This window comes from Sciurus carolinensis, chromosome 7 (genome assembly GCF_902686445.1).
Source record: "Sciurus carolinensis chromosome 7, mSciCar1.2, whole genome shotgun sequence".
Taxonomy (NCBI): domain Eukaryota; kingdom Metazoa; phylum Chordata; class Mammalia; order Rodentia; family Sciuridae; genus Sciurus; species Sciurus carolinensis.
Window position 1 is genome coordinate 148,398,614 of NC_062219.1, and position 16,835 is coordinate 148,415,448.

Here is a 16,835-nt window from a genome sequence, read left to right on the forward strand (position 1 = left end):
AGGCAGAATCTCAGTCCCCATCCCAGAGCTAGGGAGTCCGCATCTGTATTAAACAGGACCCTCCAGTGACTTGGGTGAACAGGTTGGAGTCTGAGAAGCGCGGTCAGTAAGGCGGTTGAACAGCAGGGCTGGGGAATGCTCTCTTTGCGAGTCGCTGCCTGCCTCTTGACACACCCGCTCCCTCCTGCTGGGCCTGTCTCAATAGCGTCCCAATAGTTTCCAATGTTTCTTGTCCATAAAAACATAGCTGGCTTAAATCTTTTTCTTGAGGGTTCTACATACACACACACACACACACACACACACACACATATATATGTATATGTCTACATATATATGTACATACATATAAAAATTATGTATAATTTATATTATATGTATAATAATTATATGCATAATTTTATATATACTATAATTATATATAATATACAATTATATATAATATATCATACATATAATTTTTATATGTACATATATTTATAAACATTTTATATATATGTATATTAACTTTTTAGAATTAAAACCCTGTCTGTAGAAACCTTCCATCACCATTCACAACTAATCATGGCAAGAGAAAATATAAGCTCAGTTTCATCTAATATCTCAGTGATTTCTTAGCAGAAGGCAGAATTTATTTCTCAGGAAAAGCCCAGGCAAGAGGTAGCAGTGCCCAGGGTGGGGGCAGAAGAAACAAAGAGGTTCCCATCCGTCTCGATATTCGGACATGGGACTGATAAGACTCGGGCTTATTAAGTCATACAACAGTGTGTTGGGGGACCTTTAGGCTTTCCTAGGCTCCTTCAGAAAGTAGGAAGTCCTTGTTCTTTCAGTGGGGGCAGCAGATAATGCAGCAGTAAGTAGTATTAGCTAGTGGTGAAGCTAGGAAGAGAAGCAGAGCCAGGTCAGGGCACCTGCAGGGGCAGGGAGGGCTGGCCTTGTTAGCCGAGGAAGGTTTATCTGGCAAGGTAACGGAGCTCGGAACAGAGAGTGCATGAGCCATCTGGAGGAAGAGCCTTCCAGGAGAGGAAATGGCAGGTGCCAACAGGACCTCACGGCAGGAGCAAGCCTGGCACGTTGAAGAACTAGAGAGAAAGTCCGGTTCCCAGACTCAGAGGGACAGCAATGGAGACCAGGCGGAGTGGCAGCTGAGAGTTGACGTGCAGGACCTTGCAGGCCGTGGCAAAGAGTATGAGATGGAATCTAAAAAAGATGCACGTTCCTCAGAGGATTCTGGGCAGGAAAGTAAAAGTAGGATTTATGTTTTAAAAAGATGTATGAAAATCACTCTGGCTGACTGGAGGTGCGGTGAGGGTCATGGCACAAGTGATTGGATTGGGGACATATTTTGGTTGTGGGGTTGGAGGAGAAGGGGAATCAAGGATGATTTCTTCTTTTTGCTGAGCAACTGGACAGTTGGTGATATTCTTTACTGAGATGAGGAAAACTGAGTATGTGGGGAAGCAGGTTGGTTGGATAGGGTGTCCGAAGCTCTTGTCAAGTCAGTGGTGAAGGTCTCCAGTGGCAATCGTTGGGAAGAGGGTAAAAGAAAAGGGTGGGGTGTCTCGGATGACTCCCAGGTAATGTGGCTAGGTGCGTGGAAATGCCATTTAGAGAGGTAGAAGACAGGAGATGAGGTCTAGACTAAGGGGGAAGATCACGAATTCAGTTTTGTGTTTGTTGAGTTTGAAGTTCCTGTTCCTTCCCATCTTAGGGAAATGAAATTCCAGCAAATAAAAATTGAATGGGAGAGATGGGGAAGGAATGGCTAAGAGGAAGAGCCCAAGCCAAGAGAGTGTAGAATCCTAAAATCAAGGGAGAGAAGGTTCCAGAAGGTGGGAGTGGATAGCTTTGCCTGACGCTGCTGAGGTCAGGAAGGGAGAAACTCATGGACTGGGCTCGGTGACATGCGGGTCCCTGGTGACTTTAGACAGCACTCTGGAGGAATTGGGATGGGGTTGGTGAATCGGAGGACAGACAGCTCCTTCAAGCCATAAAGAGGAGAGGAAGGTAGAAGGCGGTGTCCACCAGCTTGGGCAGCGTTGTATTATTTTTCTTTGATTAGGATATTGCTGAGTGTGCCCGACTGCTGAAGAAGGACCTAACAGAAAAACGTTCAAGACCCAGGGAAGGAAGTGGGTGATCAGGAGAGACTGGGGGCTAGAAACTGGCTGACTCCGGACGTGTCCAGGAAGGAGGCCGGAAGATGCACGCAGGGGTGGGTTTGCGTTTTTCAGCCATGGGGGCCCAAGGAGTCTGGCCCCCAAACCAGTAAGTGGTAGATTCAAGCTTCCAGCTCTTACAAGAGGCTGAGTGTCTCTCACGTGCCAGATCCCGTGGTGAGTGCTTCCTGGGGAAGAGGAGAGGAGCAGACACGATCCAGCCTTGGAGGAGCTCCTGGGCTGTTTGACAGAGAGGTGGTCACTGTCCTCGCAGTGCAGGTGCTGAGGCTGCGTGGCTCGCAGGTACAACATGCTTCAGTTGTTTAGAGCTGCTGTTACCTAAGGTGGCCCGGGAAGACGGGTAAATAGGGAGGAGAAGCCAAGTCTTCTGGGGAGTCGTTGGGGAGACACCCTGTGGAATCTGATGTTCTAACATGTCCTCGAGGAAACATGCAGTGTCCACTCCCCCTTCTTTTGATGGGTTTATGTGGCTTCCTTCTGAAGAGTGAAATAATTAGAACCCCAACATTGAGCTATTTTAACATTAGTTTTATTAGAGTCTTATTAAAGCTTAGATGAACATAATACAAGGTAGAAACACGTTTAGGTGTGTATCTTAAGTAACAAGTGAATGGCAGAATGAATGTGCGACCTGAATAGTGGCTAAAATTAAAGACCAGGAAAACTCCAGAGCACTAATGTGATGGGTGATGTTTGGCTTCAACCAGATCACTGTTTACTGGTAGGCTCTGAGTTTGGGTTGTTCCGGTGAGTACTGGTGATTGAGCGATCCTGCCTCTCCTCTGAATCGCTCGCCGTCCTGACTCGTATAGTTGTCACCGGGTCTGGATTCCTCCACCCTTTCTTCACCTGCTTGTGACAACGAAAGCCTTCCTAAGTGGAGGAGCAGACCACAGCACATGGTACCACAAACACAAGCGTGAACTTTGAACCTGGGTGAAAATAGGGAGTTTCCTGAGATAGTTCAGAGATGCTTTCACAAAGATTGTTGAGAAATCAAAATGAGGAAATCTTGCTATGAGGAACTCATGAACTCCCAAGAACGCTTTCTTGCAACCAATATGGAAAAGTTCAGTGCTAGCTGGGCTTAAGGTGCCGGGAGCAGATGGCTGGGTGTCCTACCAGACTATGGAGGGAGGAGGCAGAGAAGAGTTCTGGACTGAGAAGCTGACAGATGAGAACTATGAAAACAATGGTCTCTTTTTAACTGTACTTATGGCTTTTGTTTGATTTAGGGGTTCTTTTTAATGATTTGGTGCCAGGTTTTCCTATCAGCCCTGATGTCCTGTAGCTTGGCAAACACTTAGGATGAGGAAGTTGATCTCTATCAGTACTATCATTCTGGTTAAAAGCCAAGGTCTTTGGAAAAAGTTCCAGGATCGGACTAAAATTGGTCACAGCTTCCAGCTTAGCTATGGACTGTTGACTTGTTTTAATTTTTTTTTTTTTCAAACCAGAATGCTTTTGGCATGTCAGTAGACTCTTGAATCAGGAGAAATACCATCATGAGTTGTACTAATAGTTGAACTCACTGGTATCCTACAAAGAAGGCTTTGTTCTCGGATCATGTGTGGAGATTGTAATTCCAACTGGAATAAACAGAATACTGACCTCAATATGAGCTGATCTGTAGAACACACTGGAGATATTGCGATGAAGTTATTTACTGGGGCAGAGAAATATCCATCTGCATTTGATGGAACATTTACTTTGATGTACACATCGTACCTGGAATGATAAAAAGCAAGTTGGAGATTCAAGGTCGGTATGGCTTGTGCTTGTAGGTTCTCTCTCATCACCTTCCCTCCCCCTCTCTGCCAAGTTAGGAATGAGACACCAAGAGAGTAGCCGTTCACCAACTCACCTGCAATTCAGGAGGTCTGCCGGTCCTTGACCTCAGGACCCTGTATCCAGGAGCCACCACCACCCTGGGTCTTTTTCTACACAATTGCTAGCCATTTAGTTGCTTGGTTTGCACAGGGCTTCTTGCAAGTGTTGTCAGTTCTCTTGTGCTTTATTAGTCAGAGGTATTGAAGAGGAGAGGGAGGATTTGAGACTAAGTTTCTTAGCACAAGCGAATGGAAGACAATGAACCTGGGGTACTTGAAAATTCAGTAAGACACAGTAACTGGGACCAACTGTTTTCCCTCTTTTGAGCAGAAATGCATGCTGTCATGGCGGGTCAAGTGCCTATGCTTTAAGATTACTGAACAACAGGCACTTGCAGATCTCTATCTTGAACAAGTGTTTCTTAGAATAAAAACAGAGAGGATATGTACTTAAACCCTGTAGTCAGTGTTTAAGTTCCAATTTCTCTCCTAAAATCATAGGTCACACGGTGTTATTTGCAGCCAAGAGCGTGCTTGTGGGAAGCTTCAAAATTCATTAGGTCGATGAATCATGGTTTGCAGTGCACCTAAGAACATTGCATTAGCCAATGACACATCCATTATAAGCTCTTGGGGAGGTTTATATTTCAACTTTACAAATTTGCAGTATAAGTTTAAATGATTTTTTTTTTTTTTTGTCTCTAAAGACTTAAATGGTGTCTCTGATTCCTATTTGACCCTAAACTTTTTTATAGACCCAAATAGTTCTAAGGAGAAACTTGCCTAGGGGCATGTGGAAAGTTCTGATATGAACCTCTGTACTATCTGTGTAGCTTCTCCATCCTAAGTGGTTTAACTGGCTCCCTGCTGGGAGCAGAGAAAAGATAGGCCGAAGGATTAACAGTTCCCCACAATGTTTTTGATAGAAAGTCTAAGTTCAAGTGAAGGCAGTGAAAACATGACCTAATATTCTGTAGTTTGTAAATTTAGAAGGGGCTTCCATAGATAAAATTTACAGGGGTAAGTGTGTGTGTCGGGGGTGGGGTGTTTTAGACCCTGTGAGGTAATTGTAATAGGTATTATTGTTCTCATTTTAAAAATTTAAGGGATGTAGGCGTGGGTCAAAGGTAGAGATGTTTTCCTGTTGTCTCCTGGCAGAGTGGAGCTGGCTCTAAACCCAGCGGGAAGGATCTGAAGTTCATGGCACCGATCACTTAGTTTTCCTTGGATACCTTTCCCTGAGCCTGGAGCCCATATTATTTTGGAGTCTGTTTACCTCAGCTGGGATGGGGCAGGGCAGTTGCTGTGAACTCACCTGGCTGATGGGAGGCAGAGAGGCCCAAGCAGAGCCCGTGGGCAGGCCTTCACATCACTGACCTTGGGATCGCCCCCTTGTGTGAGCCCCTTTACTGTTTCTCTGGGGTGCTGACCTGCCCATTGAAATTCTCCCTCATGTTTCCTTGCTGGCTGATACCACTGTTCCTGGTGCTGGAGATCATGTTTGGCACGGTGAATCCACAGCAAGTAATTGTTTACTCTTCTCTTGAACAAGAAAGTGAAAGTTAAAATCTAGTATCTATAGTGAGGTCAGTCGTAAGGGAAGAGAGACTTAAGACTACCTCTGCTCCCAGTTATTTTTTATTCTCTATACTAAATGGTATGTGTTTTCCCATGCCTTTACACATCAGCTGGAAATACTTTTCATGATTCTGCACCATCTGATTGTATGAATTTAACAAAATTTATTTTAAGTGTTCTGTGTTGGATAGTGAGGTTATGTTCTATGTTTTTGCTGTGATAGAAAAAATCAACTCCTTGGAGAAGGGAACTTTTAACCACTGGCAGAGACACAAGTCTGCTTTCAATGGTTGACCAAGGTCATTGATTCCTCAGTACATGTAGTGTCATTTGAATCAGATGAATACATATTTTTTAAAAGTAATATGATAGTGATGTTAGTTTACTTTTCAAATGGAAAGAATGAGTGAAAAAGGCCAATGAAAGGCATAGATGTCACAAAGTGTATTCTGACCATAGACTTTCCTGTAATTATTTACATATCGGTGCATGGAATTATTCTTAACATAGCAGGCTGACATATAAATGTGTAAATTTGAAAAATTGAAACTCAGTTATAAATAAGCCTCACTTTGCAAGAGTCATGACTTCATTGACTAGCTTATATTTTGGGGTCAATGCACTCCTCAAACATTTGAGCTTGACTTGCAAATAGAAAAAGACTCACCAATCTTGAGCAAACAGGTAGAAAGTGGGGAGCCAGTTTTCAGACATTCTGATTTTATTTGCTGAAACTACAGTGGTCCCTCAGTATCTGCAGGGAGTTGGTTCCAGGACTCCCCCCGTATATCAAAAGCCACAGATGCTCAAGTCCCTTGTATAAAATGACACAATATTTGCCTATAACATAGGCACATCCTATAAATATATAATGTAAATATTATATAAATAGTTGTTACACTGTGCTGTTTAGGGGATAGTGACAAGAGTAAAACTGTATGTATATTCAATATGGACCCAGCCATGTCAGGCAACTACATAGAACGTGTCAGCAACAACATAACTTTTGTGTTCTGAATATTTTCCATCAAGTTCGGTTGAATCTGAATGTGTGGAGCCTGTGGGCAGAAGGGGCCTACTCTTAGGCCTCCAGTTTCTTGTGAGCATGTGAGGCTGGGTTGGGAGGTGGAGAGGAGATGTCGGAGGTCTCCATGACAGTGTCGGCTCTTCTACATTCTTGGTCAATCTCATGTCTCCACCAGCAGCCCAAGGCGCAGGCACAACAAGCAACGAGGCGATTCGGGCTGTGCTTGGTGTCCCCCTCTTTTCCTCTTGGATTTCTTTTTTTAAATTCCATTTCTTCCTTCTCCAGTTGGCCACTGCCTTTTTCCCTACTCAATCCCGCTCTGTCAAGTGTCCACCAAAACCTCCATTTGGGGGAGGTTCTCCTTTCCCCAAATTCTTTGCCGCCTCCAGTCAGCAGAAGGCCACCTGACTTTCTCAAAGTTGATGCGACCTTTTGTTGTCAAGCACGTTCCTAGATCTGTCATGCCTTAATCTTACTTTGATTCTGCTCAGATAGCTTGTGGCAGGGTCACAGAATTCCACTGTACTCCTGGGCAAACTTGGAAGGAGGGGGCCACTAGATAAAAATGGGATTCGGGGGCTGGGGATATAGCTCAGTTGGTAGAGTGCTTGCCCTTATGGCCCTGGGTTCAATCCCCAGCACCCCAAAAAAAAAAAAAAAAAAAAAAAAGGGATTTGGAAGTCATGTAAGTTAAAAAAAATAAAATAAAATAAAGTAAGAAGAAAGCCTTTGCCATGCGTGCGAAAGTGTTTCTTCTCTTCCCAGTCTATGGTGAATGAAATGTGTGCGCATACTTGAATAAGCCCTTGACTTGAATAAACTCTTAGGATGAAGCCATGCATAATTAATGGCCTATCTCTGCATTCTTTCCACAGTGATGGCTCTTAAGTGTTCACACTCTTGATAAGTTATGTTTCCTGAGTACAAGAACCCAGGACAGCCAATTAAGGAAGAGCCAGTGGTGGTTAAGCCATGTAACCTTGGTGTTCCTGGAGCAGGGTGGGTAACTGTCTTGTCTTTTTTCTTTTTAACTTCTAGTGCCTGAAACAGTACATGCAGCTGGCAATCCGAGAAGGATGTGGGTCTCCCATCACTTGCCCTGACATGGTGTGCTTAAACCACGGGACCCTGCAGGAAGCTGAGGTATGGGCGTCTGCCGCAACCTTCCTTTCTCCTGTTGACATTATTTGTTGGCTCTTGACTCTACACACCTCCCTCTGAGGGAGGCTAGCAATGAAATACCAAGGTTCACTTTATAAAGGAGGACTTTATTGCTACGTACTGTTGGATTCCTCATACAAACTGTTAAAGCTGCCATGTAGCTCAGGCCTATTTATGTCCGCTGTCTTGAATGTTGAAGAAGCCCTAAAATAGGTGAAGGCACTGGAAATCAAACTGACCAAATGTGAGGTGTGGAGGCTGAATCACGAGTTGTCTTGTGATCTTGAATACTTTAAAGACACTAGACCATAGATTAGCCACAGTTACAGAACACATAAACTGTTCTGACTCTATAATGGTAACCTGAGTTGAACTCTTTCCAAAGAGCAAAGAGAGGCCTTTTGATCAATCTGTATCAGGCATCGGAAACGTCCTTCTTTTTTTGAATGAGTTACCTCATTTTCTTAAGCTGGCGATTTATCTTGTTCTTTGTTAGTTCGGTTTTTGAGCATCAGTCTGCCCTTAAACCTGCCTTTTAATCTTTGGTTCCTACTCACTTTAAATTGGAACATACTGAACTCTCACCCATTCTTAAGGAGTTTGTCAGCCTCTAAAAGGGTTCAAGAAGCAGACGAATGTCCCTTCAGTGAACACGGACACCTGCTTTGCACCCAGCACTCTGCTACTTCCTTTTGTGGTCAGTATATATTTAATTGTCTCAACAGACTTTGTGGAATTGGATTTTTTTTTCAGATGCAGAAACAGAGGTCCAGAGGGCCTTAAGTAATTTACCAAAAAGTACCTATCTAGAAAGTAGAATAGCTAGAATTCTAACCTAGTTCCTTCTGACCACAGTAATTACTTGGCTTTAAGAATAGAACTAGGTCAGTAGGCAACACAGGACTTGATAATTAGAAGGTCAATGGCGTGCATGTTTGCATGCAGATGTAAATGTGTTCCTCTGAGGATGTGTGTGTATATACACGTTTTATGAATGTATGTGCTTTTACATATAGATCTCCTTTGCTTTGTAAGCAAAGTAGTCAGAAAGATGGTATAGACAGGGATTATCCTGTGTTTCACTTATGTGCTATCAGCTGAGTGGTACAAGTGAGTTAAAAGTGTTTTTTAGGGAAGCACAGAAAGAATCCATAATGATTTAGAAGTGATTCATTTTAAGAAAATAAAGAAATAATGAAGTTTTGATAAAAAGTTAATATTGAACGTGTAACTCCTTCCATGAGGACGCGTGTTGACTTTTGTGTGGGTAAGGAGTAGGAGGAAATTAATGTGAGGGAATTTAGGCTACCTACCAAGAACACTGTTGATCTTTGTAGAATTGCTCTGAAAATGAGCCTCAAGTATGTGGAAGCATCTTTCCATGCATACTCCTTGCAGGACAGACTTCCTTTCTGATTCGCTTCTGACAGGTCACAGGTGTTAACGGAGAGAGTGCCGTGTGGGAGCCAGATGCCAGGCAGGGAAGGAGCCGAGCCTAGGCAGGCCCACTGTCCTGGTGGAGTTTCTGATCTAGCATAGAGGTGTCCAACAGAGAATGTCCGAGAGTTAGAAAGGAGAAACATGAGAGATGGGGGGGCAGCAAGAGCTGGAGCTGGTGTGACGCTTACCTAATTCCTGTGTGCAAAATCTGTTAAAGGTAAATGAGTAGTTTGGTGAAGTTTCAAAACAAGCCTATGAGATTAATCATAGACCTGTGCTGTCTGAACCAGTAGTCACTAGCCACATGTGCCTATTTAACTTTAGACTAGTTAAAATTAAATAAAGTTAAAAACTCAGTTCTTCAACTGGACTAGTCAGGAACTGTTTAAGTGCTCACTAGCCTCTGAGGCCCATGGCTACCTGATGGGACAGCACAGAATGGGACATTTCTGTTACTGCAGAGAGCTCGGTTGCATAGTGATGTCCTAGGCTTCTCAGCAGATGGTAAGCACTGACTGTTGACCCTTTGGATATTGGGAGTTAGGGCTAACGTGTCCAGAGGAGTGGGTGAGGCAAGTTGTGCTTTCCACAATTCTCTGGAACAGAGCTTGACTCCTCTGATTTTCTTTGCATAGACATTTTCTCTTCTTAGTTCCCTCTCTTTGTTCTCTGTGTCCTTTCCCCACTGTATACATTCTAACACTTTCCTGCTTATAGCTCTGTTCATTCAGTTGTACTCTAGAAGTAATTTTGCTTTTTAGGCTGTGTTAAAACCAAGCAAATCCGTAATGACTCTTAAAAATTATAAAAGTATATTTGAAAAAACAGAACAAAACCTTATTCCAAATAAACTAATTTAAATTCTGCGAAGTCTTTTTCTCATTAGATGAGTAATAAGACACTCCCAGGCATTAACAAGCCATTTCTATTCTCATTGGTCTTGCTAAGAGCCTGGCCAAAAATGAGCATCCATGTATACAATTGTCAAATGTTCTTTACCAATTTGCTACTTTTCTTCCTCCCCAGAGTTGTAAAATGGTGTGGTGGTGGTGGGAATGTTTTCACTGTGAATTGAAAATAAAATGGGAGATGATATTGGAGATCTGAGTAGCTTTATTAGTTTACATGGGACTCCTCTGAAAGTAAATACTACACACATAAAAATACCACTCAGGGGTGAACTGGGTGGTGCTACCTTATTTCTAACTTGCTTTACTTCAAGACTTCATTAGTCATTATGATAAAGCATAGCTCGTAACCCGTGCAATTTTGAGTATATCACAATGGGGCTCATTCATATGATGGTTGACTGGATTCCATCTCTATGACTACTACTTCCCTCCACTTTGAAAAAAAAAAAACAAAAAAACAAGCTTTCAATTATACAGGCAACACATAGACATACTTTGTGAATATTTCTGGTTAAACCCTTTGTCCTGCTACTGTTTATGTTATGCTATTTAATCCCTCTCATTCATTGTCTTATAAAGTGTTGGAAAGTATAACATCTCTCCATCTTGAAAGGACACAGGAATTGAAGCTCTTTGCTCTGCACACTTTCCTGCCCAAGGCCAGCTATTCTAGTTGGCTTTAATCCCTGAGCCTGCCTTCTGGATTCCTCCAAATTGGCTCTGCCTCTATATTTATCTCTCAAGAGTAATCCTACTAGGGAAGCACTTAATGTCCAGTTCACACACTGTTCATGCAGGAAACAGTGGAAAATGGCAGCTTCCCTCTCAGTGCCCTGGAAGCTGGTGAGAGATGGTGACTCGGGACAACTCGTGGCTTGAGGTGAACACTCTGGGAGCCAGAGAAAAGTAAAACTTTCCTTCGTTGCATCATCTGGTATTTTCAGCTGTTGCTCTGCAGGGCCTTTCCAATGTACTTCATCCAAGAACCTTGTCCAACATGGAATTATGAAGGCAGGACACAGATAGATTGTTCTGATAGCAGTACTTCAAGCAGAGCCCTTGCTTGAAATTAGCAGCCCTGTTGAAAAAGGGAGTGTCTGATTTGAGCAGTTTCCTTACAGTGTCATGGAAATCGCACACCCTTGCTTGCTGGAGAGCCTGGGTGGTATAAAGTCAGAGTGGCGAGTGCATAACCCGTTTGAATAGTGCCTCCCATTCTATGGCCTGAGAAATTGAACTTCTTCCAGCTGCCAGCTGGCAGTGGAGGGCAGGGAAGAGCTTCTCACTCACCCATCTCCTTCCAAGTCCTGGGGCCCTGAAATAACCAGCCTGCCTTTTACTGCTAACGCCACAGCATGCACCAGAGGAAGGGTGGAGACAGCTGCCCTTGCCAAGAATGGGCGTAGGATTTCTATAGGAAGGGATTTAGAGGGTGGCACTCTGGAGGCCCAGAGGAGGGGGAGGAGTGGAGTGCTAAGGAATTGGGAGCTACATTTGCAAAATAAGTAGTTTTTTCTTAGAATGCACATTTATTTAGGGTGACTTTGGAAAAGGCTGCTGGAGTTACAGGATCCAAGCATTTCCCCCAGATAACCCCACAACACTGCCTGCTCCTGCTGGGCTGCCCTTAATTCTTCTTCCTTCCCGTTATCATGGTGGGAAGCTGGAGCGGAAGACAGGTGAAGAATTCCCAGGCAAGCGGGAATATCCCCGTGGCTGTGGTTTGAGGATCTGAATACAGGAAGGAATCGAGTGTGTCTAGAATGACCTTTATGACGTGCTGTGATACGTGTTGGCCAAAGAAAAGTTCAACTCTGGGGGTGGCAAGAGACGAAGGAGTCTGCCAAAGCAGAGTTAATCTCAAAAATTCCCAGCTAAATATTTTAAAGAACAGATTGAGGACTCCATTTTGAGATGCATTTAAAACTGCATATAAAGTGGAGAATAAGGTTCTAAAATTCTTCTAAAACTAGAGGCAAGTGCTGTGTAGGAACACCAGCAGTGACAGGCTGCATGTGTCACATGGAGCTGCGCACGAGTGTCCCACAGGTGAGCAGAGGGAGGAAAGCAGGAGGTGATAGGGGACGGTGGCTCTTGGTGACGTGGTGCTCCGAGGGCTCAGGTGACGCTACCTTCTTCTTTTTCCAATCAGGGTCACCTATCTAGTGTCTAGGTGCATTTTATTCAGGTGAATGTGCCATTTTTCTTCTATGTTAGAAGGAACGTTATCTCCTGGGTGGAGATGGAAGCTATTCTTAGTTTCTGTACCAGTGAGATTAGATGTGTGTGAAGCAAGGGCCGTCTCTCCTGCCTCGTCTGAGTTACAGTAACGCAGGACTTGTCCAGACTCGGCGGGTTGTGACGATTCGCTAGTGGGTAAGTCCATCTCCAGACGCACCTTTGCTGTGGTCTGTGTTCAAACCACCCCCTCCCGCCTTTTTAAAAAAGCAACTGTAGCAGAAGAAAAAAGGGCCAAACCTAAGGGACATCTTGGCTTCTTTTCGCTTCCGTCTTGACTTTACACCCTCTGCTGAGCAGTATTTCCCTGAAGCCTGTCCCTAACTTCTGTTTTGACTGTTTCATCTCCTTGACTGAGAATCAGTGTCCCCACTGAAAAGCAGCATCCATTTCTTCCGGGGTCACACAGCACTTTCAGCATAAATGCAGCTGTGTAAGCAGGCTCCACCGTCTGCCTCCCTTTCTCTGCCTCCTCTTGTCATTCCTGTGTGTGTGTGTGTGTGTGTGTGTGTGTGTGTGTGTGTGTGCGCGTGTGCGAGCAGGTGGTGGTTATTCAGATATTACGGTGGTAGTTAATAATACTGATAAGGAAGGGTGTGCCTTGCTTCTCTTTTCTTCCCAGGGGTGGAGGTTAGAGATACCCAGTCAACCGTTCCGCAGACATAGCAGTGTCCACAGACTGTGGTCTACTGAGAGTGGAATGGGGGAGCACAGACTCAGCCGAGTAGAGGCTGGGTCTTTAATAAGTACACCCAGGTTCATTTTAACCTGGAAAATTAAACAAAACTATCACCAACAAAGAATACAGGCAGGTTGTAGCTTTTTGTTGTTACTATTCTGATATTATTGCTCTTGTTTTCTTAAAATAAATCTGAAGTTATTTTATCTTTTTTAAAAATACCTTTATTTAATTTAATTAATTAATTTTTTTTTGTGTGTGTTGCTGAGGATCGAACTCAGGACCTTGCTCTTGTTAGGTGAGTGCTCTACCACTGAGCCAAAACCCCAGCTCCTCATTTTATCTTTGAATTAAAGTTTTTTTTTTTTTTTTCTTTTTGGAAAGAATTTCTAGGATGATGATGAGGAGGAGAAATGTTTTTCATGCATGGATAGGAGAGAGAAATAGGTATATCAGCACACATTTCAAGAGTAGCAAAAAGTGATTTTAAATCAAATTAAGGACCTTTTAGTAGTTGATCTGAGGATGTGGTCTCTTGATAGCTCAGAAGATACTTATCTTTGCTACTTCTACTAAAATATAGATCTGGTTAGTAGTGGATTAGAATCCACTAAGTAAAATAAGTATCAGTAGTGACTATATTGACTTAAAAATGAGTAAGCAAATAAATGGGGCAGAAGAGATAGCTTTTCCTCAATATGAAATCTTTTAAAACTGACTTTTAAGTTGAATTTATTTTTAACTGGTGCAATAGCACACCAGAACTTCTTGCTCCTGTCTGACCTGACAGCAGAATTCTAATCACCAAATACCAAATGAATGATGGAAATAAACAACAACAAAAAAATCATCATTAATCAAAAAACACATTAATGTTTAGGGGGAAGAGTTGCCACTGGTAAGTAAAATTAGTGGGCAAATTTGTGATGAGAAACAGGATTTGCATAAAGTATCCCCCTGCGGTAAATTATTATTATAATTTCGTGTTGCCTTAGCATCCTTTGTGAATACAATTTGGACCTTCTCATACCAGAAACAGGGCTGAGTCACCCTTGACATAGTTACTCAGTGTGGTCAATCCAGAAATCTGCTTTATACAACTTCCCCCTGGTGACCACCTCCCTGTGGGACAGCTAGATGCAGCCTACTTGAATGCCATAGTCACCTTCACATCCTGCATGAACTTACAGATACGCCATAGTGACCACTTCTCAGTCATAGCACGACCGCTGGTAACTGTGCCTGCTTTCTTTAAACCCACCAGTCAAAACCCTTCGTGTGAAACCTACTTTGATAATACCCTGGCCCCAGTGAAGGTGTTGGCCCCTGGGTCCCTCTCCCTGTCCTCTATGTGTATCTTCCTAGCATGCTCGTATCCCCCACCAGGACCTATACGCAATAATATATCTCTATCTTGTGTCTGTCTTTATTACCTTGAAGATCTTAAGTTAAAACACCCCCTACAAGATACTTACCAGTTACAAAATATGGAGAAACCTGGTAGACGTTGCCTCAATCCAGTCAAGAAGTTGACATTACAGTAATGAGACATGTCCTCATGTGTCTCCTGATGACTCCAAGATCATACCTGATATTCTTGCCAAAAATACATAACTCCTTTCTAATCATGAGAAAGAATCAGACAAATCCAAATGGAAGAACGTCATACAAATAACTGACTTGGGCTTTTCAAACATGTTAAGGACTTCGTAAACTGAAGTGTCACAGAAGGCAAAGGAGATGGTGCAGCTAGATGCAAGGTAGTAACCTGCGTTGGATCCTGGACTGAAAAAAGATATTACTGGGACAATTTGTCAAATTTGAATAAGGCCTGCTGATGATTTCATTGTATATATCAATGTAAATTTCATTATTTCAATAATTAAGTGTGGTTATTTAAGATGGGCTCTTTAGGGGGAGTTGGAATAACATTTAGGTACTCTATACAAGTTTTGCAACTATTTATAGATCTAAAGTTGTTTCAAAATAAAAAGTTAAAAAAAAGATGTTCTAGTGTGATTTTGGATGATTTGAAATTTCTTTGTTGGCAGAAACAGGATAAATATACCCCACAAGACTCCTCTTTATAATCTTATTTATTATTCTTCAGGATTCTCAGTCTAGTCTCATCTAGTCTGATGATGACAGAGTATTTGTGAATATTCTCAAAAAATTGCTTCTAACCCTTTACCTGCAGTCTGATTGAGTCTCCCAATGTCATCCTAATGGAGTTATTTCAACCTTATAATTATAGGGGTGAAGACCTTGAGCCATTGTGACTTAGCTCCAAATGGCAGTGGAACCGGGAACTCAATATGTCGCATCATTTGTTATTTTTAAAATAGGATCAGCCTTTCCTTATCTAAAACCACAGTGTGATAGAAAACATTTTAGAAAATTAGTCCTAGTTTGAAAAATCCAAACAAAGACAAGCTCTCCGTGCAAATCTTTTCTCCGTCTTGTATGTGGGTGATTCCAGTTCTTGAGCCCAACCTCTGTCTCTTTGGCATGGCCAGGCATCAGCAGGGCCTTGCCGGTACTGGACCATCATCTCGCATATGGAGAAGATGCCAGTTGACACAACAGGCTGGAGAAGAGATGGGTGTCTTCTGGGTATCGCCTTGATTCCAAAAGAATGAAATAGAGTGAGCAATGGTAGAAATAGCTTTTCATGATCACCACTGTTAATGGAAAAATGGAACTACCTGATTAAGGTTCAATTCCATAGGAACCTTGGACTTGGGAAATAATAAGGAGGAGATTCAAAGTAGAGTAAGAGGCCAAAAAATTAGAGATGTGTGACATTCCCATTGGTAGTAATATGTACTTTGATGAAAATTCCTACCGTTGGTGATATTACACTGCATTAATTTCTGTTGTTTTTCTCATTGGCATTTCATTTGTGTCTAAACCATTTTTTAGTCAGCCTTTTCACTGCTGTGAATAAATAACCCAACAAGAATAGTTATAGAGGAGGAAAAGTTTATTTGAGGGCTCACGGTTTCAGAGGTCTCAGTCCTTAGAAAGCTGGCTCCATTCCTCAGGGCTGGGGGCGAGGCAGAACATCATGGTGGGGTGGAGGGAAGCAGAGAGAGATATCTCCATTTGCCAGATACAAAATAAGCACCCCAAAGGCACACGCCCCCAGTGACCCACCTGCTCCAGCCACACCTTATCTGTCTTCAGTTACCACTCAATTAATCCCATCAGGGAATTCATTCATCGATTGGGTTAAGACTCTTACAACCCTATCATTTCTAAACTTTCTTGTATTCTCTCACACATGCGCCTTTGGGGAACACCTCACAGCCAAACCTTAACAAGTATCTTCAACTTGCCTTGTCTCTCATAAACTGTATTTGACCCAACTCTTATCCATGTTGCTCATCATTGAGACATTAAAAATTTTAGGGGTTGACTTTGAAGAACTTAAGGAAGTTCTCTTTTAGATGGGGGGGGTGGGGTGGGGAATAGGGCCACTCATAGAATCAGTGACTTCAAATAGCTGAGGCTTGTTGATCATGGAATGTGACAGAGGTCTTGGACCCAGAGGATATCATCCTCAAATCAACTTGGTGCAGAAGCTAAAGTCGCAGTTGGATGTTTGTCCTCCACATGCAAAGATCACTGACAGAGTCAGAAAGGGAACTCTGATACATGTGTCACCTGCCACTTTACTTGCTGCACCTGCTGTCTCCAATTCCGAATTTTATTCGAGAACTTACATCTTTCAGGAAAGATTTTCAGGTAGTGTTATAACAAATGCACAAAGGTGGCTTTCAACATCGCGAA

General features: G+C 42.8%; 1 protein-coding gene across 5 annotated transcripts in view; it reads left to right on the forward strand.

The window, feature by feature from the left end:
* Rnf144b (ring finger protein 144B) overlaps positions 1-16,835 on the forward strand; it is a 152,644-nt gene that overhangs the window by 104,623 nt on the left and 31,186 nt on the right. For all 5 annotated transcript variants that reach the window (XM_047557597.1, XM_047557595.1, XM_047557593.1 and 2 more), the window contains exon 3: positions 7,653-7,757. In XM_047557597.1, coding sequence (XP_047413553.1) covers positions 7,653-7,757 — 105 coding nt within the window. The remainder of the gene's footprint in view (positions 1-7,652; positions 7,758-16,835) is intronic.